The sequence below is a fragment of the Gekko japonicus genome, unplaced genomic scaffold (assembly GCF_001447785.1).
Source record: "Gekko japonicus isolate JY-2015 unplaced genomic scaffold, Gekko_japonicus_V1.1 scaffold583, whole genome shotgun sequence".
NCBI classification, from domain to species: Eukaryota; Metazoa; Chordata; class Lepidosauria; order Squamata; family Gekkonidae; genus Gekko; species Gekko japonicus.
Genome location: NW_015170909.1, coordinates 519,029 through 539,625, shown reverse-complemented (window position 1 = coordinate 539,625; position 20,597 = coordinate 519,029). Strand labels below are relative to the sequence as shown.

Sequence of the window (20,597 nt, the reverse complement as noted above, 5' to 3'; positions counted from 1 at the left end):
ATCTCCAGGGCAAGACGGTCCCTTCCATCACAAATAAGTCCTTGTGCTACCAATTTATTCTGCCATGAGAATCCACCAGAGGGGGGGGGGGGGGGGGGGGGGGGGGGGGGGTGCGCGCATGTACGCATCCTACACGTGGGCAGAAAGAAAGCAAATGTATGCAGTGAGGCTTGAAATTACCCAGCTGTGCACCTTTTTTCTTTGTGGTATTGAAGTAATCTGACAGATGCCATGCACCTGATGCTGTGGGCTGTGATCCGCGGTGGCTCATGCCATAATAAATCTGTTAGCCTTTAAAATACATGAGACTTTTTGAAAAAGTTCTAGCAGACCAACAGTGGCTTCTGACGTTTGCTGCTCCTGTGATTCTTCCCTGTGTTGTGCATTCTGCTTTCTCCCCTTGCTTAAGGGCCTAATTCCGCTGGAAGGCTGGCAAGCAGGACCGGCTCCCAGTTTCCAGGGACCCTGGGGGGCCTCCTGTCCTCCTCTGACCACCAGCAAGGCCCCCCCTCATGCCTTCCTGCAAGCCCACCCACATCCTTCCGCTGCCAGTTTGTGAACTTTCCTACTGACCGTATGTCCTTTTCCCAATGGTACTGGGTAGTGTGTGCAGATGGAAGAGAAGAAGAGAAGAGATGGGATTTATACCCTGCCTTTCACTACCCCAAGGGAGTCTCAGAGTGGCTCACAATCTCCTTTCCCTTCCCCTCCCCTGTGAGGTAGGTGGGACTGAGAGAGCACTTTCGAGAATTGCTCCTGAGAGAACAGCTCTGAAAGAACTTGTGACTGACCCAAGGTCACACCAGCAGCTGCACGTGGAGGCATGGGGAATCAAACCCGGTTCTCCCAGATTAAAAACTGCATGCCTAACCACTACACCAAACCTCTACACCACTGTGCCTGCCAGGAGTGCCACCATTCCTGTCTTGAGCCAATAAAGAAAAAACTCTGAGAACAAACTGTCAAAACTGTAAAGAAATTGATACGCATTGAAAATATAATTATTATATTAATCTCAGTGTCTTCAATATTATTCTAAGCCAATTTTACAATGTAAACTATGTTTGAAGTATTCACTTGAACTCCTCTGAAACCTGGCGGTGACAGCTTCCGTATTAGCATGCTCGCAGGCACTAGAAAAATCCGGATGTGAAGAAATAGTACTTTCCCCAGCTGGAATTTAGGGCACAGACGTGACAAAAATCAGAGCTCATCATCCTTTGGCCAAAGGCCAGTTGCAGGTCTGCAGCGCTGATTCAGGTGGGGGACGGCCTAGGAGAGAGAGCTGGGGGGGCTTCGCCTTTCAGCCCCACCCCCATCCTTTGCAGCCTCCTCAACCAAAGTCAGGCTCCTACCCCATCATGAGCGTTGGGAGGAGGGTGTGTCCTTTACAAATCCATCTTTTCCCTTTTAAAATTCTGTAAGGGCAACACTGTTTTCTTTAGTGAAACTGAGCAGCTGATGAAGGATTCAATCCCCTCCCTGTGTGGTCCCGGTCTGAATCCAGGCTGTGGATAGATGCAGTTCTCCTTCTCCCAGTGGGCCAAGATCCATTGGATTGTGTCCATAGTCCTTACTGAAGAGGGCAAACACCCTCAAGGTCAGCGGCCCCCTTCCATTTTCCAAACCTTTTTGCAAACTCGGTTTTCCCAGGCTGTGCTCCCAGCCTCTTCTACCCTTGGATGGTATTTTACCTGCAAGTCCCAACTTGACACTTCCCGTAGCTGTAAGAATACTGTGATGTATTTGACAAATGTCTTTTGTTTGCACTTGTTACTTTCATAGGATCTCCTCCTGGTTATTACATTTTGAAACAGACAGTTGTAGTTATCTGGGCAACTTTCCTGCTTCCCATGATTATGACAAACGACATCTCTTCCCGGGTGCTGCTTTTGCTAAGACTTTTTCTCTGGATATCCCAGTGGTCCATATGAACGTCCCCTTCCTCTTGGATGCCTGCTGAGTCACTGGTTTCCAACAATACCCAGCTCCTGCCCATGCTGAATAAAAATTGCCGATTTAAACAAAATCTAAATCAGAAGTTACTATTTAAATTGTTTTAAAATATATTATGTTTATATATTCTCATCAATAACAATAAACAACCTGATTTGAACGGGGTTGCCCTGAGGCAGTTGTTCTGTTCTGTATCCAGCTCAAGCACCTTTGCAGCTGCAGAGTAGCCATGCCCGGGTAAATAAGACCTCTTCGTACTATTTGGGTTGCAGGATTTTTGCAGTTGTGAGTCGGGAGCTTTGGGGCAGGGGGGTGCGCATGGACACACGAAGCCACCTTATCCTGAATCAGACCATCAGTCCATTGAAGCCAATATTGTCTACTCAGACTGGCAGCGGCTCTCCAGGGTCTCCTGCAAAGATCTTGCACATCACCTCCAGCCCGGCCTTTTAGCTGGAGCTGCCAGGGATTGAACCTGGGGCCTTCTGCATGCCATGCAGAGGCTCTTCCACTGAGCCGTGGCCCCTCACCAAATTGAAGATGGTGGTGGCAGACATGGTAGCCAGGGGCGTGAGGCAGCTGCAGCAAACTGATATGAAGTGACCTGTGGGCAGGTTTCTCTCCCCCCCCCCCAATTATTAGATGTGCTTGAATTCTCCAAATGCAGGCAGAATAGTTAGACAAACTTTGGCTGCAATAATCAGAATGTGGAAGCAAGCTGAGCCAGGAGGTGACTGAGCACAGCAGGTCCAGATCAAGCCCGTGCAAGAGGCATGGGACTCGTAGGGGACTGCCATTCTTAGCCTTTTAAAAAAAAGATTGACAAAGAAAAGACATGAAGTTTGGGTGGAGAAAGAGCCTGCATATTGCCAAGTCTCCTGAGAGGTGTGATCTTTACATGCTTACAGAGATATGCTGAACCTCCAGCAGGGAATTTTCCAGTGAGGATTAGACAACCCACAAGCAGGGGAAGGGTTTTGTTCTCATTACAGCATTCCCCCAAGCGCAGGGCTTCCTTGTTCTCCCTAGGAGTGACTGGTAATACGGAGGAGGTTTGGCGAAGCTTTGAGATGAGTCTGAGACATGTGCTCTGCTCCTGGGGTCGCCAGTCATTAAGAATTGAGCCTCCTGTGCCTCTGTGCCCAGTCCCACCCCTCCGTGTGCCCAGGCACACCCTGGATTCTGTCTCCTGCTGACACAGTGTCGGGAACTGTCTTTTACACAGGTCATTTCTGTCCGTATCCTGCCTGTGAGTTTGAGCTCCACACCACATGTGGTTTTCTTTGAGGGTTTTAATTGTGACTTTCTGAATGCCTCTTACCTTGAAACCCCTAAGGAGTTCACTACCAGTTGTGGTTTTGTGTACACATTTCTGTTATTTTTTTTAAAAAAATTCTGCAACTGAAGCTTTTCCCACACACCAAGCATGTTTATTTCTTCTCTCCTGTATGTGTCCTTCGGTGGGAAGTCAGATGTGAACTCTGACTGAAGCTTTTCCCACACTGCAGGCATTCATATGGTTCTCTGTTTATTTGTGTGATCTGGCATTTCAGGGCAAAAGAATTATTACCCATGCACCACTGCCTTTTAATTCTTTGAAAAAGGGACCGGAAGCTTTCAGACAAGGCCCACTTCACAAACGACATGGAGCCATCCTGGGTTTGCCTTTCGTAGGTTAAATGGAGCTGTACTCTGTCACGGCTCTATGATGAATATCCCTCAGTTACACCTGTTTTCAAACACAGGAGTGCTGCATTCATCCACATTTTACAGTTTTAGTTATAAGCTTAGAATATCTGAGGTCTACACTTCAGCTGTGCAGTATGTGAATGGGCCCAGAGTGTTGAGAGTGACTGAAATTGTACAGGAAAGCAAATAATTTGCTGGTTGCTATTCTGAGAATTAAACTTGACAGGCTTATTCTGTGTTTTCTTTTTTTTCCTTTTTTTGATCCAGGTAAACCTGTCATGATTGTGACTGAATACATGGAAAATGGATCTTTGGACACTTTCTTAAAGGTGAGAACTGTTTTACAAAGCAGACACTTTTAGAAATTATTTTTATAAATTACTGCTCCCAGTCTTAACAGTAATGTCCAAATACAAAAGCAATCTAATATTAGGATCAACTAAAGTAACACAAAATGGTGTGCAAATTTTCTTGCTCTCCAGAATTCTTCAACACGTTAGAAGAAGAAGGGGGGGGGAGTTGTTTGAGACTTTAGACCTCCTCCCATAAGCATCCTGTCTGGAATGCTGCTGAGGATATGCAGATATCTCTAGCACAGTGGTAGTCGCTCTGTGGCTTATAGAAAGGCCCACTTGCTTGAAGGGGAGCAAGCCGGCTCTGGAGGAAGGGAGTGGAATCACCCACCCACGCATGCACGCAGGCGCACGCACACACACAGTGGCCAGCTTGCTCTTTTCATGGACAGCTGCCATGGTGATGGGGGGGGTCCCTCTCTCTCCAGTTTGCTCTCCTCATGACAGCCTACTGGGTGGTAGGGAAATATGGTAAATTGACACTGAGGGATGTGTGTCAGGGCCAGAGGGGAGCTGGGAATAGATTTGGAGGATGGCTTGGTTTGGGGAGTCATTCCAATCTCAGACTTAGGTTCAGGAAAAAACGACCTTTAGTCATGTTTTGGCAAATAGCTCAGTTTCTCCAAGCCCAGTTCTGAAAAGGATGAGATGGTTAGACAGTGGCTGATTTCGCACTAGAGCTTCCTCGATGTTGCGCTGCCATTTGCCCTGATACTATCGGTCAATTTCACACCCAAAGCTGCGGGGCTGCATTTTGACTCGCGGCTTCGCCCGATTTCCCCCGCAGTTTCGTGATCCTGCGAAGGAAATCGGGCGAAGCTGTGGGTCAAATGCAGCCCCGCGGCTTCGGGTGTGAAATTGACCAATAGTATCGGGGCAAATGGCGGCGCAACATCAAGGCAGCTCTAGTGCGAAATCAGCCAGTGTCATCGATGCAATGAACATGAAATTGAGCAACAAAAATATATTGCTATGCCTTTTTACCTTGAGACATACTTTCTACCACTTTCTCAAAATGCTCTCTGCGTCCATCCTGCTTTTAAAAAAATCACCGATGTCTTTAGGAAGTATGAGTGACCCACGGCCAATCACTGTGGCTTCTACTGGAAGTCCACCTTGGACTTCGTCCCACCTCGGAGGGGTGGAGAGACTGAGCAGAATGTGAGCAAAGCGAGTCCTCCCGTCTGCTCCTAGGAAGGGGCCCTCTCCCTGAGCTCTCCCTCCCCTTCACACATCCTGGTCCAGATCCTTCACACAGCCCAACAAATTGGCACCTTAAGACAAAGGTCTTTCTGCATCCCTCCGTGATCGCGCCCCTGCCCCTTGACCTGTTTTGTCACCCGCTGCATCTTCATGTGGGACACCCCCCTTTTATTGACAGTGGGAGCAGCGGACGCATCTTCTGCCACTGTCTGGAAAGGTTCCCTTCACTGCTAATTGCTTCTCTCTTGCAGAAGAACGACGGGCAGTTCACGGTCATTCAGCTGGTGGGCATGCTCCGGGGGATTTCGTCGGGGATGAAGTACCTGTCGGACATGGGCTATGTGCACAGAGATTTGGCCGCCAGAAACATCCTTATCAATAGTAACCTGGTGTGTAAAGTGTCTGACTTCGGCTTGTCCAGAGTCCTGGAAGATGACCCCGTACACGACCAGAGTAAGTGCTCGGCCCACGGCTGCAGTGAGCGGATGGCAGAGCTGGATGAGGAAAGGCCAGCGCCCGGCGGAAGCCCCAGAGAGAGAGAAAGGGGGGGAGGGTAAATATTCGCTCCCCTTCCCAGCCCTCTTCCCCGCCACGGCGGCTTCCTCCCTCCCTCCCGGCTGCTGCTGCTGCCCCCCCCTTTCCTCCCCCGGGATGAGTCAGATCCCAGCCAGAGACCCCATAAGAAGCGACACCCCGTCTGGTAGGCTGACACGGCTGGACTGAAGCAAAGTCAACCATGATCCGCTGGGCTTTGCGATGTGGGCATTTTCCGAGAGCAGCCGTGTTGGTCTGCAGCAGAGCAGAGCCGAGACTCTCCAAGGCTTTGAGGCCTTGAGGGATCTGGTCGGTCTCCCTGAGGTGCTTTTGGACTCGCATCCAGCTGCCGGTAGAGGAGCAAATGTTTCCTTGTCACCGCAAAACTCTGAGCTGTTTGTCAGGACCCACAGCCAAACAACGAAGTACACGCTTCCAGGAAGGTTTTACTTTTATTGAAAAGCCATAGATGCAATAACATGAACACTGTTAGGAATGGCGGGTTACCTATGCGCATAATAGGATATAGGGCATTCGTATGCCCCCCCCCCCAGCAATACCCAATTAGGTGGACCCGCACGTGGGAGATGGCAAGAGCCTCTAACAGTAGCGAAGCTGGGAACGAAGAAGCTCCCACGGGAGGTAGACACCACAATCTCCTCCAGTAACTCTTTACAGATAAGCGTTGCAGCTGTGAAGCAATTAAGCACATGGGGAGGAATGCCAAAGCAGTTAGAAAGCCTCTCCACACTCATGGCAGCTTAGCTGGCACTGTTGAGCAAGGGACCCCGGTGCTGCGGACAATGGTCTAGGCCAGCAGTCCTCTTTCCACCTGTGAACACGAAGGCAGGCCATTAGGAGCTGGCCCTCCCATCTTATTGGGTCATTCTTACCGATTTGAGGGCGAGTTCAAAGCGCCTCGGCCCAGGCCTGCCATGCCCAGTCAGCAGTTTTGAACTAAGCCTCCTGGAGCGGCGTTCCCGTAGGATGCCCTCAGGGGCTCGGTGCTGAACCGTGGCTGCTCTGAATTTCGCCCCACCTGCCACTGTGACCTCACTGAGGTGTGGATTGTGTCCCTGTCTTGGTGACCAAATGACATGTGGGCAGGGAAAGCAAATAGTAGCCAACCTGCAGGCCCATCAAGAGGACGGCCAGGGGCCTGGAGACCAAGACCGATGAGGAGAAGGCTGAGGGCCGTGGGAATGTTCAGTCTGGAGAAGAGGAGGTTGAGGGGGGACATGCTTGCTCTCTTGAAGTATCGGAAAGGCTCTCTCAAAGTATTGCAGCTGCTTCTCTTGGCAGCAGAGGACAGGTCTTGCAATAATGGGTTTAAATCATGGGTGGAAAGGTACCAGCTGATTATTAGGAGAACTGTTTACAGTAAGAGCAGTTCAGCAGTGGAACGGGCTGCCTAGGGAGGGGGTGAGCTCCCCCTCCCTGGCCGTCTTCAAGCAGCAGCTGGACAAACACCGGCTGATCCTGCATTGAGCTGGGGTTGGACTAGATGGCCTCTATGGCTCCTTCCAACTCTGTGATTCTACGATATCAACATTGACAAGGGTTCTTGCGAGCAGATATACATTACACATTTCTACATTTCTTTCCTGCCCCATTCCAAGCCAAAAGTGTTGTCTGTTGGATCTCTGAGGGAAAATGTGGATCACTTAAATCTGGCTTTTCATCCCAGGGAGGAAAAATTCCAATCCGATGGACAGCTCCAGAAGCCATCGCCTTCCGGAAATTCACCTCTGCCAGTGATATCTGGAGCTATGGAATTGTGATGTGGGAAGTGGTATCCTATGGGGAGAGACCTTACTGGGAGATGACTAATCAAGATGTAAGTAATTCAGTTGCCTTCTGTCTGGGGGAAAAAATCTTTAACTAAATGAAAATACAGTCAGCAAATATACATGTTCACTGGAAACTGCTTTTCACTGAATCAGACCATTGGACCTCCAGAATCAGTATTATCTGCCCAAACTAGCAGCTGCTCTCCAGGGTCTCAGGCAGAGAGGTCTGTCATATCATCTATTGCTTGATATTTTAACTGGAGAGGCTGGGGGTTGAACCTGGGACCTTCTGCATGTCAAGCAGATGCTGTGCCACTGAGCCATGGCCCCTGCTGCAGTACTGGTGGGTTTTTTTCATCCCTGAAGTGAAAGACAGATAATCAGCGTCCCAAACTGTCAGAAAGAGTAAAAAAAGTCATTGCATCTTTGGGGAATAAAGCGGCGACTGGATATGCAACCAAGCCAGGCATGTGTGCGTGGCCATCCACAATTACCTTTCCGTCTCTATTATATCTGACTGATGTTGTGCTTCAGAATAAGGACAGTAGTAGGAAACAGGGCACTTGCTGTGCCATTCAGACCAAGCTGTGAACTGGGGGGCACCAAGCAAGATCCAGAGAAGACTATCCTGCGCCGTCTATTCAGCAGGCTCCAAGGACAGGCTCCAGACAGTGAGGAAAGGATCCAGTTGCGTAGGACTTGTGGGGGCTCTCAGGGAAGGGGAGGGTGTTGCTTCCACAGCAGAGCTGGGATGTGAAAGAGCAGGGCCCTGGCTTGTGCATTTTGTCTTCAGACCTTGCTGGGCAGCGAGGGTTGCCAGACCCCCCCCCCTCCGTCTGGGCAGGGTTTCCCCTGATTTCCAGGGCTCCAGCCCACCAGCAGCCAGTTGGCCAGAGGGGGAAGCCCCACCCACAAAGAGGGCACATCACGTGCCAATGTCATCAGTGCAGCAACATCACTTCTGCGTGACATCATCATACCAACGACATTGCACATGGCGACATCGCCCTGCCCCCCATCCCTGGACGGCTCACTCCCACCCCCCACCGGCAGAAAAATCCAACCTGGCAACCCTATGGGCAGCCCCCGGGAGCACCTTGGTCGTCTTTGAAAAAGACCTTACAGAGAAGACTTGGAAAGTTAGCAGGAGAGTAGAGCTGTGGGTTCTGTTTGCTTATCTGAGAGGTCTGTGTAGCAATTCCACAAGCACACCGGGCCAGAATGATTGCAGGTTTATTAGAACTAGGACTGCCAGATCCCCTGGGGGGAGGCAGGGGTTTGCCTGTTTTAGGGCCCCCCGATCTGCCAGCCCACATCCGGCCGGTGGGGGGAACCCCACCTCCAAAATGCCCACAACCGGCCACGTCGCCGGGGGAGGACACGCTAGCATTCGGCCTGAAAACTCTGTGGTATCATAGAGTTTCCAGCCGAATGCTAGAGTGTCCCCCTGGCAATGTGCCTAGCACAATGATGTCACTTCTGGGTGATGTCATTGCAGCGATATTAACACCCTGAACCGGCAGGCATTGAATCGTCTTCCTACAAGTGACCCAAAGGGATACTTTCCCTGGAGCCAGCTTGAAGTGTGCTGGATCCCTGACAGATTCCCACCTCCATGGAAACGCCTCTGCTGAACATCTACAGCCCAAGGCCTCTGAAGTCTGGGATAGGATACTTGAGAGAGACTAAGGTTGTGGTCACACGGTCATTTTGATCGGGTTTCACTGCTGTTCCCTCTTGCATTTAAAACTGCTGATCAGACAGCTGCTTCCGTCTTGGGCTCACTCGCGGAATCCTCCTAGTACCCTAGCAGGTTTTCCTACACCCGGAAAATCAAGTCCTTTCAGGATATTTGTGCTTTGAATCTTTGACTTCGCCAATCTGGACAGCCATTTCTTGTAATGATCACGACTAGGTCATCTGAACGTCCTTCTCATGATTTTTTTTTTTACAAGCTTCCGTCATTGTGAACATGAGCAATCCTGTGCTGAATAAATTCAATGTATAAATGTTCAAGCACACATATAGACTCCAGCACTCAGTTGTATGTCGCCAGTTAATTTTGTTTGCTGTTCAGGGGGGGAGGGAACATGCAAAAAAAAGGGAGTAAGGCGAGTCCCAGTGGGAGCGGTGATTAGGCCATGTGTATATGTGCATATGCAAAGCCAATTTTTTTTTTAAAAAAAACAAGCCATGCCACCCAAGCGGTGGTGCGGCTATCTGAACGGTGCCCAGAACCTCATTGCATGATGCAAGAAGTTCAGGGAGGGATGTGGGAGGGAGAAAAATATTCCCGATCAAATTTACAGTGGGAACAGATCTGTTCAGTGGGAACAAATCGCGGTAAGCTTGCCGTGTGACCACACACACCCTAACATCCACAGGACACACAGCACTGACTGAAATCAGCAGTTATGGTCACCAGTCTCAAAAAGCTGGAAAGAGCACAGAAGAGAGCAACCCAAGGTTATGAAAGGGTTGGAGCCCCTTTCCTATGAGGAAAGATTGAAGAGGCTGCAAGTTTTCAGTTGGGGGTGGGTGAGGGGGAGATGACTGAAGGGGGGACACGAGAGAGGCTTATAAAATTACGCATGGGGTGGGGAGAGGTGGCAAAGAGAACTTTTCCTCCCTCTCCCAAGACACTGCAACTTGAGGGCATCCAATGAAACCGATGGGCAGTAGGTTCAGGATGGACAACAGGAAACACTTCTTTACACAGCGAATGATTAAAATGTGGAATTCAGTGGCAGAGAAGATGTAGGGATGGCCACAGACACAGACAGCTTTAAAAGGGGGTTAGACAGATTCACGATTAGGGAGGGAAGGCAGCAAGGTATAGCCCAGAAGACACTCTGCAGAGGGAGGCCGCAGCAAACCACCTCCGCTTCTCACTTGCCTTGAAAGCCCCTTGCGGGGGGATCACCATACGTTGGACACAACGTGATGGCACTTTGCACGCACACAGAGGCCGATTTGTGGAGGAGAGGTCTGTCAGTGGCTACTAGGTATGGTGACTAAAGGGAACCTCCACGGTCGGAGGCAGTCTACCTCTGACTCCCAGTGCCAAGAGGCAACAGGGGAAGGCCGATGGTAGATGGACCCTCACTGGTCTGATCCAGCAGGGCTCTTCTGAAGTTCTTATCTAAATTGTGAAAAGCCAGGTGCCCACTTTTGCGGAGAAAGTGTCCTGGGTGCTGCGTGCAGTACAGCAGGTGCGTCCAGCTGAAACACATGGCCGGCTCCACGCATCCCCCCCCCCCGCGTGCTGTCAGCTCAAGCACAGCAGCTGCCCCACAGAACCCCAGAGACCGGCTCTCCCGCTTCCTTCTTGCAGCCCCTTTTGTTACTGGCGCTTTCGTTTCACCAGCACAAACATGCTTTTCAACAAAGTGAAACAACAACCCTGAGACAGATTCCCTTGGCAGGAACATTGTGGTCCCATGAATGGGGCTTAATGCCGCCTCCATCAGTATTATCTTTAAGGATGAATGGCTGTCATGGGATGGATGCTTTTTCATTACTCAATTCAGGCAGGCTGGCAGACTCGCATGGCTTAATCTCCGGCAGCCCCGGCCTGTTGCTCCCCAGCAGAGTCCCCTGGGAAAGGCAAGAAGAGGGCTGTGTGGTCTGTCGGGTGGGGAGCGAGAGGCCAGATTCTGAATGAGTCTTCGGGGGACGTGCGCACTCCCCCTTAATGTGGATTAGGAACTCTTTTTAACATGCTCCAGTTACCCTTTTGTACTCCCTGCAGCAGGGAGATTAGACACAGATAACCGCGCGGACTCCCACCCCTTCCGCCAGCACTTCTTCTCGCTGCCTCCTGGAAAGGGAGGAGTTCAGTAGATAGATTCCTGCACAAGGCGCCTCTCAAGGCTGCTCTCTGCTTTGGACTGTTCCTTATGAGCACCTCGGTCTTGGGCTATTTGGAGGTGCAGAGTGATGGCCGGTGCTTTGCCGCTGCTCCTGTTGGTTGGCTGTCTTGCCCTCAAGTCGCAGCTGGCTTCTGCCGACCTTGAGGGGGTTTCAAGGCAAGGGAGGGTCTTTTGTAAATCCTGGGGCATCCCATAATGTCATTTTGGGTTTTTACTGAAGGCGATGACTTCCTCTGTTGTCTGGAGGCCTCCTGACTGGCAGCCGCTCTCCAGGGTCTGGGGGGGGGGGAGGTCTTTCACATCGCTTGCTCCCTGCTCTTTTAACTGGAGATGCCGCCAGGGACTGTACCCGAGACCGCCTTCACGCCAAGCAGGTGGACCACAACTGAACCTGAGCCCTTCCTGCATGGAATTTCCATGTCACCGTCATGGCTGGTAGTCATGGGTGGAACTCTCATCCACTACCCGGCACTGCATCGCACGGCCAAAGTAGACGTGGCCACCACCAGGATGCCGCTGCCATTTGAAAATGGTCTTAAAGTGCTGTGAGGTCCCAAGGGTGAGCTGAAGTGCTCTGGTTTTCCCCACCCCGTGCCTTATTGTGTGCTGAAAGCCAACCCCAACCCCACCATGGTTGTTCCAGCACTTGAAAAGTGTTGCGTTGTGAGGCCCTCATGGCATTTTTAATAAGTTTAACATGACCTTAGTGTCCTTGAGGAGCTGCGGTGGCTCAAGCGGTTAAGACGCTGAACTGCAGGCTGTGGAAGGTCGGTAGTTCAGCAGTTCAAGAACCGAGTGTGCCACATGACGGAGGGAGCTCCCGTCTCTAGTTCCAGCTCCTGCTAACCTAGCAGCTCCTGCCAACCTAGCAGTTCGAAAGCAAGAAATTGCAAGTAGATAAATAGGTACTACTTCAGTGGGAAGGTAACAGCGTTCCGTGCACCTTGGCGTCTAGTCACATGACTACGGAAACGTCTTCGGACAGTGCTGGCTCTTCGGCTTTGAAACGGAGATGAGCACGGCAACCCTAGAGTTGGACTCGACTGGCTTTCGAGCAAAGGAACCTTTACCTAGTGTCCTTGAGGAGGCAGCCACAAAGACACCATCACTAGCTTGACCCAAAACTAATGGCTTTCACTACGTTTTAGGGAATTCCATACATTGTTTCCATTAATTCCGTACGCCATGATCCAACTCATAAAGCCTAAGGCCTGTGCCTGTAGGCCCTGTGCCACACCCCACTGACAAGCCAGAGTCCTCTCTCGGCAAGTAGCCAGAGCCCATGGGAGGGATGTGGCTGAATGGGAGAGTGTCTGCTTGGCATGCAGGAAGTCTGGGGTTCAATCCCTGGCATCCCTGGCAGGAGGTGGTGTGAAAGAGCTGCTGCTCGCCAGAGCTCACAGTACTGACCCTGATGGGCCCAGGGTCTGGCTCCTTGTTCTTGTGCAGTTTGAAGCTCCTCCGATGACTCCTCCGGGACAGATCCTGGCAACCCTTTTCGCCTGTTAGTGATTTACTGCTGGCAAATGCCAACGGCCCTTTGAAAACTGTCTTTGCTAAGTTGTTTCCCAAGTATAAAACTTCTCAGACTTTGATGTGTGTAGAACCAAAGCTACCAGCAGCGGCAAGTTTGCCTCTTGCTTTTCCGGAGGCTGTTTTTCTAGGCTGCTTTAAGTGCCTGGGCGAAAACACTTTGCCCTGAGAGACGCTGTCTCAGCCTCTGATCCATCGTCCCGCAGGTGATTAAAGCGGTGGAAGAAGGGTATCGTTTGCCAAGCCCCATGGACTGCCCGGCTGCTCTCTATCAACTCATGCTGGATTGCTGGCAGAAGGACCGGAACAGCAGGCCCAAGTTTGATGAGATCGTCTGCATATTGGACAAGCTCATCCGGAACCCCGGCAGCCTGAAGACGCTGGTGAATGCCTCGAGCAGGTAAGCAGCCCGTCCTGGCATGGCCCTTCCTCATGTGAGGCTGCCTGTCTGTCCGTGTTGCCAGGATTCTCTGGTCTGGTGAAATGCCACCTTTTGATTGTTGCCAAATAGGTTTTGTGTTTGTTTGCTTATTTGTTTTGAAGTTGCATTTTTCCTTCTGATTTTGTGCCCGGATACAGGGCCAGCATCAGCATAGCCCACGGTGGGGCCCACAGATTCTGGTGGGGCTCACTGCTGCTAACTTCTGACTCACCCACCTTCTCTGATGCCGGCACTCGCAGCCTTCCACCACCTGCTGCCTGTCGCCGGTGCTCCCAGCTGCGTGTGCCGCCTAGTGCTGCCGGAGAAGGGCGGGTGGATGGCGCAGAGGGCTTCAGCATCCCTGGTGGCCGTGGCACTCCTAGCCGCACCCACCGCCTGGCACCGTCAGAGGAAGGGTTTGCAGGCAGCGTGGGCTGCTGTGACTGCCGGTGGTGGGAGAGCTTGCAAGTGGGCAGGAGAATGAAGCCCCTGCAAGCGGGGTTACATGGGCGAGTGAGCAAGAAGGGGGACCTAGCAGTGGGCATAGAGGAGCCCCTGGGCACTCTCTGCCCAGGGCCCTCAAGACATGGAAGCCTCCTGCCCAGATAGGTGAGTGGCCAACCCGATTGTTTCCTCGGAGAAAGAAACAAGAAGCAGCCGCCGAGAAGAAGGGAAAGTGATTTGCTGTGGCTTAGAACAGGGCCACCATCTTGGCTCTCAGGGATGTAAAAACGTTAAAGGGCAAGATTCACGGCAAGGTTCCAAAACCTTCTCTTGGATATAATAAAGATTCAGTTGAAAAGAGCCGCAACTCTGCTGGAGCCAAGTGTTCCCTCTAAGCTGAGTTAGTGTGAGCTAGAGCAAACTAATTTATGCAGTAACCAAACTGCTCGCTCACAACTGTAATGCCAGTAGCTCGCAAAGTAGAATTTTTGCTCACAAGACTCCACAGCCTAGAGGGAGCGTTGGTTGGAACATCATGCTGAATCGGGTCCTGTTAGGTCCTGAGGCAGCTTTTGGCCTCTGGGGGAAAGGGGCTGCCACAAAATGGTACTTGCCGGAGCTTCACCAATGTTTCTCCAATGTCACTGGACAGGTGTTCGTGTCGCCTTATTGAGGAAATCCAGTTGAGGCCAGGGAGCCTGTGTCCCGTGGATGTTATGTGGCCTGTGAGTCTTTGTGGGTGGGAATGTATTCTGGACATGGCAGGCTCTAGGATGGTGGGGTGGGCTTTCCTGGCTGTGACTGGGGAAGTGTTCATGTTGCCAACCTCCAGGTGGTGGCTGGAGATCTCCTGGGTGGGATTGCAGCGGATGTCCAGGTCTCAGAGCTCGATTCACCTGGAGAAAATGGTCACTTTGGAAGGTGGACTGCAAAGCATTACACCCCACTGAAGTCCCTCCCCTCCCCAAACCCCGCCCTCCTCAGGCTCCACCCCCCCCCCAAATCTCCAGGTGTTTCTCAATCCAGAGCTGGCAACCCTCGATCGTGTGAATAATGCTTTCCCTCTCCTTGTCTTTCCTCGTATTTCACTTCTCCTAGTGAGGGCCCCTCTGCCCTGCCTTCTGCTGTTGGTGGAGCTGTCACTGAGGTGTAGTTTTGAGCCCTGATAAAAACAGAGCCCTACACAAGCATCCGGGGTGCACTACAGCTTCTTTCCGGACTTCCCAGGAGGCAGCTGAAACCTGCCCCCCACCCCTGCTTCAGTCACCAACAGTGCAGCTTCTTCATCCTGCCACCATCGTAGCCGCTCCTCAAAGCTGTCTGGAGAAGGGGCAAAGGGAAGGAGTGGGCTTGTCAGGCCTCCATAGCAGAAGATCTCCTAGCAAAACCTACCCCCTTGCACACCGGTAGCTGAAACACCAGTGGGAGGAAATGGGGGTGGGGGGTGGGGGTGGGGTGTGCACTGGCATCACACAGGCATGTTAATGTCACTTCTGGTAAGCCCCAGAAATGATATTATGGACACTACAATTTTCAGAAAGTCTGTGGTTTTGCCATAGAGTCTTTTGTAAATCCTAGAGCATCCCATAATGTCATTTTGGGTTTTTACTGGAAGTGATGTCAACACACTGGCATGATGCGGCTGTGCCAGGCTCCACCCCCTATTACTGCAACCCGGCAATCCTAGGAAGGGGCAAAGGTCAGAGAGATCCAAGGGGAGAAGACCAGAGGAAGGGGAAGGAGGGGATGTGTAAAGTGGCAGAGGAAAGAGTAGAAAAGAAGAAGACGTGGACGAGACGAAGGAGGGTGGGCAAGAAGGGCCTTTGGAAAGGCTGAGGAGGTGGGGCACTTGGGGAATGGGGGGGGGCACCAGGAAACACATTGGGAAGGGCCCTGTTGGGGACGGCTGTGCTAGGAGCGCACAACATTTTTGTAATAATACTTTATCCGCATTTCTGATAAGGCTCTATTTTTCTTACCCTGGATTTTCAGAAATGTTGTTAATGGTTCAGTATTTTTCAGATCCCCAAAGTCCAGAGCTGTTATTTTTGTCAATTCCCCCCATCACCATCCCCCCAAGGCAGCAGGAGTGGGGGAAGTAAAGGAGAGAAAGAGAGGAAATCGGCCCCTGACTTCCTGCCCGCACAGTCCCTGCCAGAGGTTCCTCCCAGCCTCCGGCATCGAGGGCAGCAGTGGCCGGGTGGTGCCCCTGCCGCTGGGACACGGAAGCGGGGGCTGGTGGGCTCCCGAAAGGCTTGGCTGTCTCAGCAGCTGCCCCCTCTCCTGCCATCGTGCACACGCCGGGGAGGTCCTTTACATTTTTAAAAAATCATCTGTACCAGGTCCTCTAAATTCCAGGCTTTCGTTTTTAATACAATGAATCTCTAGTTCCTTCTGTTGTGGAGATGTGATGGGAAAGACGTATCTCCACAACCGAAGGAGTTGCTAGAGACTCGCTTTTTTCAGATTTACAGAACCTGATACTCATATTGCTGTGGTAGGTCAGGGGCTGGCTTTCTTTGCCTTTTAACGTTTAAAGCGCCATGGATGGAGGCCAGGTCTACCTGACTCTCAGCTGTAAGTTGGTTTCTCTCTTCCCAAGGGCTGACTTCCTGTCTTTCCCTCCCCACTCCTGCGCCTCATCAAAATACTCCCAGGTTTCTGGAATATAACTTCCTCTTGCTCCCGTAATTTTGGGGGTGTGATTCACATCATGTTTCCCCAATACAACTCAAAACAGCTAATTTCATGTATAATTTCAACTGAGGCATATCCGAATGCTCACCCTTATCAATATATCTAATTCTCAACCTGTCAAAATCTGTGGATACTTAAATCTGCAGAGTGGAACCATAAAAAATCAAGAAAGATCTTTCTACAAACCTGAAAAATGTCCCAGGTTTCCAGAAAAATCTGTTATCTCCATCTATCGAGAGTAAACCCCCAAAATAATAAAAGCAGCACTTATCGCTTTAAGAAATTCATGCTGTGGCTGTTGATAGGCAACCACAACAGTATTCCCAGCCTTGGTTTCTGTCAATTAAATGGGGAGGGGAAGGCAAGGACCTTCCTATGGCTGTTGTGGCCTTTGAAGGAGGATTCATGTGGCCAGCCCAGCAGCAACCACCAGGCAACCTGCCAGCGTGCGACTTGCATGACTCACTCAGGTCCAGCTGCTGGCAGTTGTTCAACAGCAGCCACTCCACGAAAGCCAGCATGGTCTAAGAGTTGAGAGTTTCAGACTAGGATCTGGGAGACCCATTCAAGGAGCAGAACCCAACAATTGAAAAGCAAAAGAAAAGAATGCTCCTCCCCATTTCCCCAGGGGCCCTGGAGACCATAGACAAAGGAGGAAGATATCTGAAATATACCCCTTGTGTTGCTGTGTAAAAATAAAATAATAGAAACCTGGTCAAAACTAGCCCATTTTTTGCCAAACATTTTTTTTAATATGCAAACAGCTGGTTTTCAAGGGATTTTAATATTTTTGTACCTGTTGTCAGCTTACAAAAGGGTGGTTTTGAAATAATTACTTTATGTCTTCCATAGATCAGATTTCAATCTGAGGAGCAATGCAATCGGAGAGGATCAAGATTCTACTGCAAAATCTGCCCTAATCCAATTGCAGAATCATGACTGATAAATGGGGGCAGTAGAACTTCCAGCCTTTGGTTGAGAAATACCTGGAGAATTGGGGGGGGGGGGATGACCCTGAGGATGGTGGGGTCTGGGAAGGGTAGGGACCTCAGTGGGGCCGCAGGGGTACAATGCCGTAGAGTCCACCCTCCAAAGCAGCCATTTTCTGCAGGGGAACCGATCTCTGTAGTCTAAAGATCAGTTGTAAAAGTTGGAGATCTCCAGGCCCCACCTGGACGTTGGCAACCCTAGGCAGAAGTCAGTCCTTGGCATTTCAGCAGAACATCATCACCACAGATGGTTTGCTCTGTCCTGCTATGACTCTCTGCAAAGCAGCCTTTTACCTGAAATGTAAAGATTTAAAAATAACTGGTACCTTTCTCTCCCTCCCTCCCTCCCTCCCTCCCTCCCAGAGTGTCAAATTTATTAGATGAACACAGCCCTCTGGGAAATGGAGTCTACAGATCTGTAGGTGAATGGCTGGAAGCCATCAAAATGGGACGGTACACAGAAATTTTTATGGAAAATGGATACAGCTCCATGGACGCTGTGGCTCAGGTGACCTTGGAGTGAGTAGTTTTCATCATTTTCATTGACATGAGGGAGAGGCCTGTTGGTTGGAAGCCAGTTTGAGAGTCAAGGTAGGGGAGAATTGGAAACATTTAATTTTTGAACCTTTTGTCATCTGATTCCAAGGAAGTCCTCATCGTGTATTTCCTATATAGAAGATAACACACCCTGGAGACAGTTGAAATTGTGGTGACCGCACTTGTTGATGTTCTATCAGTTCTTTTGTTCTAATGAGATGGCCTCCGTGTTGTGAATATAGCAACAGCACCCCAGTTCTGGGTCCCAAGCTTAGCCTCCTTCCCGTGCGACAAAGGCAGCTCCTTACCCTGAAGTCACAGCATTCGGGAGAAAATGCTGCCGTGCTGCCTCCCCAGGGAAATGAGAAGCAAGTAGTGACTCTGCAAGCAAAGTAGAACCCATACAGATTATTTTCCCAACAGAGCTCCAGAACAGATGAGCAAATTCCCGTTCCTGTGCTGTACAATAAATGCTGGACCATGAATCCCTTCTTCCGAATTCCGGGGAAACAAGTCACAGGCCTTGGCCAAGCATTACTGCAGACACGGGCAGTTGAGTGTACATTCTCTTAAAGCATAAACAAGGACCAGAAATAAAGTCCAGTAGAAAACGAAGCCATTGTCAAAAACAGCTGGATCTGTTTTGTTCATGAATTCTGCTTTTCAGCTATATCCATTTTATTGTGAAACCCCAGATCCTGCTCAAGCCACAGTTCCAGTGCAGAGTGCTGTCAACTCTCAAACTTAACAAATGGCACCACCGGGTGGGAGGGAGCTGGTGACGGTTAATCCCCACCTTCTTGGTCACAGGATGATGTCAACCCCCTTCCTGTGGTTTGATCTTGAAGATTAAAAGAGGCAAATGCAGCAAAGAATCCCAAAGGTGCATTCCAAACTCTTACGGAGTTTTTTTTGCTCATTTGGGATCAGTCGGTCTTCTCCATACCACTGGACAGCCACTGCCAGCCCACACAAGAGTTGGGAGAACTCTGCCATTTAAAGGTCATTCAGAGAGCAATTTGTGATTGAGATCTGGCGTGCCCTGTGTCTTGGCATGTATTCCTGTGCTCAGTTGGGTCTAATCCTCTGGAATCCCAGGCACTCTAAACCAGTATGCCCGTATAGTAAATGCTTGAAGTCTGTTGGCTTTTTGCATTTCTCTCGAATCACATGTACCTGTAACTCTGTGTCTGTACTTGGCCTTTATTACAACTTTTGACATGAATGCTGTATTTCTCTATGGATGACGCCAGTTTAGATTACTTTCAGAAATCTGGAAGTGCCACTTAAAAGCGAAACAGCCCGTGCCCTACGTGTGCCCACAGAACCCCAAACTGCACAGGGCAAGAGGTCATTTCGAGCCCAGGAGCGCCTTAGAGACCAACAAGATTTTTTTTGGGGGGGGAGGGAGGTGGAGAGATAAGCTCTGGAGAGCCAGAGCTCCCTTCATCAGATACAAGTCGGAACGGAGATCTCCGAGTCCTTCCGTATCCCAGTCTGAAGGTGGGAGGGCTTTTGCACTGAAAGGACTCAGGATGCAGAGGCACAATTCAAAATGCCACCAGCTTGATTAGAGTAGGGGAGAAATGCTTAGGGGCTGGAAATTAGCCTCTGTAGGGAGATAAAAATCCCATGACCCTGACCCGTTTCAGCAGGGGAGGGGATCCATTGTCCTGGGTCTGAATGAACTCCCAGTCGTTCCAGGGTTAGTGTATGTGCTGCCGAAGCCAGCACAAACTCCCAGTCAATACCTATTGAGGGTTTTTTAAAAACAAAAACGACAAAAACCTGCATTTGATGGAGGCTGAAACTCCAGAGATTGTGTCTGTTCAGGACTGAATTAAATTTGCAGAATGGAGTCCTCTATAGCTTGAATGAAAGTCTAACAGTTGGATCCAGGGTTGCCAACCTCCAGGTGGGAACTGGAGATCTCCCACTATTACAGCAGACCTCCGTGCAATACCGTGTTTCCCTGAAAATAAGACACTGTCTTATATTTATTTTTTCTCAAGAAGACACACTAAGGCTTATACCACTAATGCATAGAAATCCTGCTAGGGCTTATTTTTGGGGTAGGTCTTATTTTCGGGGAAACAGGGTAGTGATCAGTTCCCCTGGACTGACTGAGCACTGTGAGTAAAATGTTTCTGGACTAGACAATGGCATGCCTAGACTATTTGGTGCCCAGGGCAGATAATTTTTAACACCCCCTCCTCTGGTTTGGTTGTTTGTTTTTTTAGCATCAAATCACAGCTAACTTACAGTGACCTTGTAGGGTTTCCAAGGCAAGAGATGTTCAGAGGTGGTTGGCCATTGCCTGCAACCACATCAGCCCTGCTTAGTTTCTGTGATCTGACAAGATCAGGCTTGGCAGGGGCAATCCAGGTCAGGGCCCCTCCTCTATATGACAAAATCATTTTCTGTTATAATCATGAAATAAAATGAAGAGTAATAATGGCCTGTGAGGCGGGGACTATGTGTCTGGGAAAACTTTTCTAGTAAGAGACAAAGGCTCGAGGGAGACTGGGAGTCTCTGGGTTCCCCCAGCATCCTGGAAAGGAACCCCATTTCAGTGCATC

The 20,597-nt window shown here is 50.3% G+C and overlaps 1 protein-coding gene across 1 annotated transcript in view; it reads left to right on the top strand.

Moving 5' to 3' along the window:
* The window catches only part of EPHA5 (EPH receptor A5), a 274,966-nt gene that overhangs the window by 241,132 nt on the left and 13,237 nt on the right, over positions 1 to 20,597 (top strand). Inside the window, exons 12-16 of the mRNA XM_015418676.1 lie at positions 3,913 to 3,974; positions 5,453 to 5,642; positions 7,403 to 7,572; positions 13,137 to 13,330; positions 17,845 to 18,000. Coding sequence (XP_015274162.1) covers positions 3,913 to 3,974; positions 5,453 to 5,642; positions 7,403 to 7,572; positions 13,137 to 13,330; positions 17,845 to 18,000 — 772 coding nt within the window. The remainder of the gene's footprint in view (positions 1 to 3,912; positions 3,975 to 5,452; positions 5,643 to 7,402; positions 7,573 to 13,136; positions 13,331 to 17,844; positions 18,001 to 20,597) is intronic.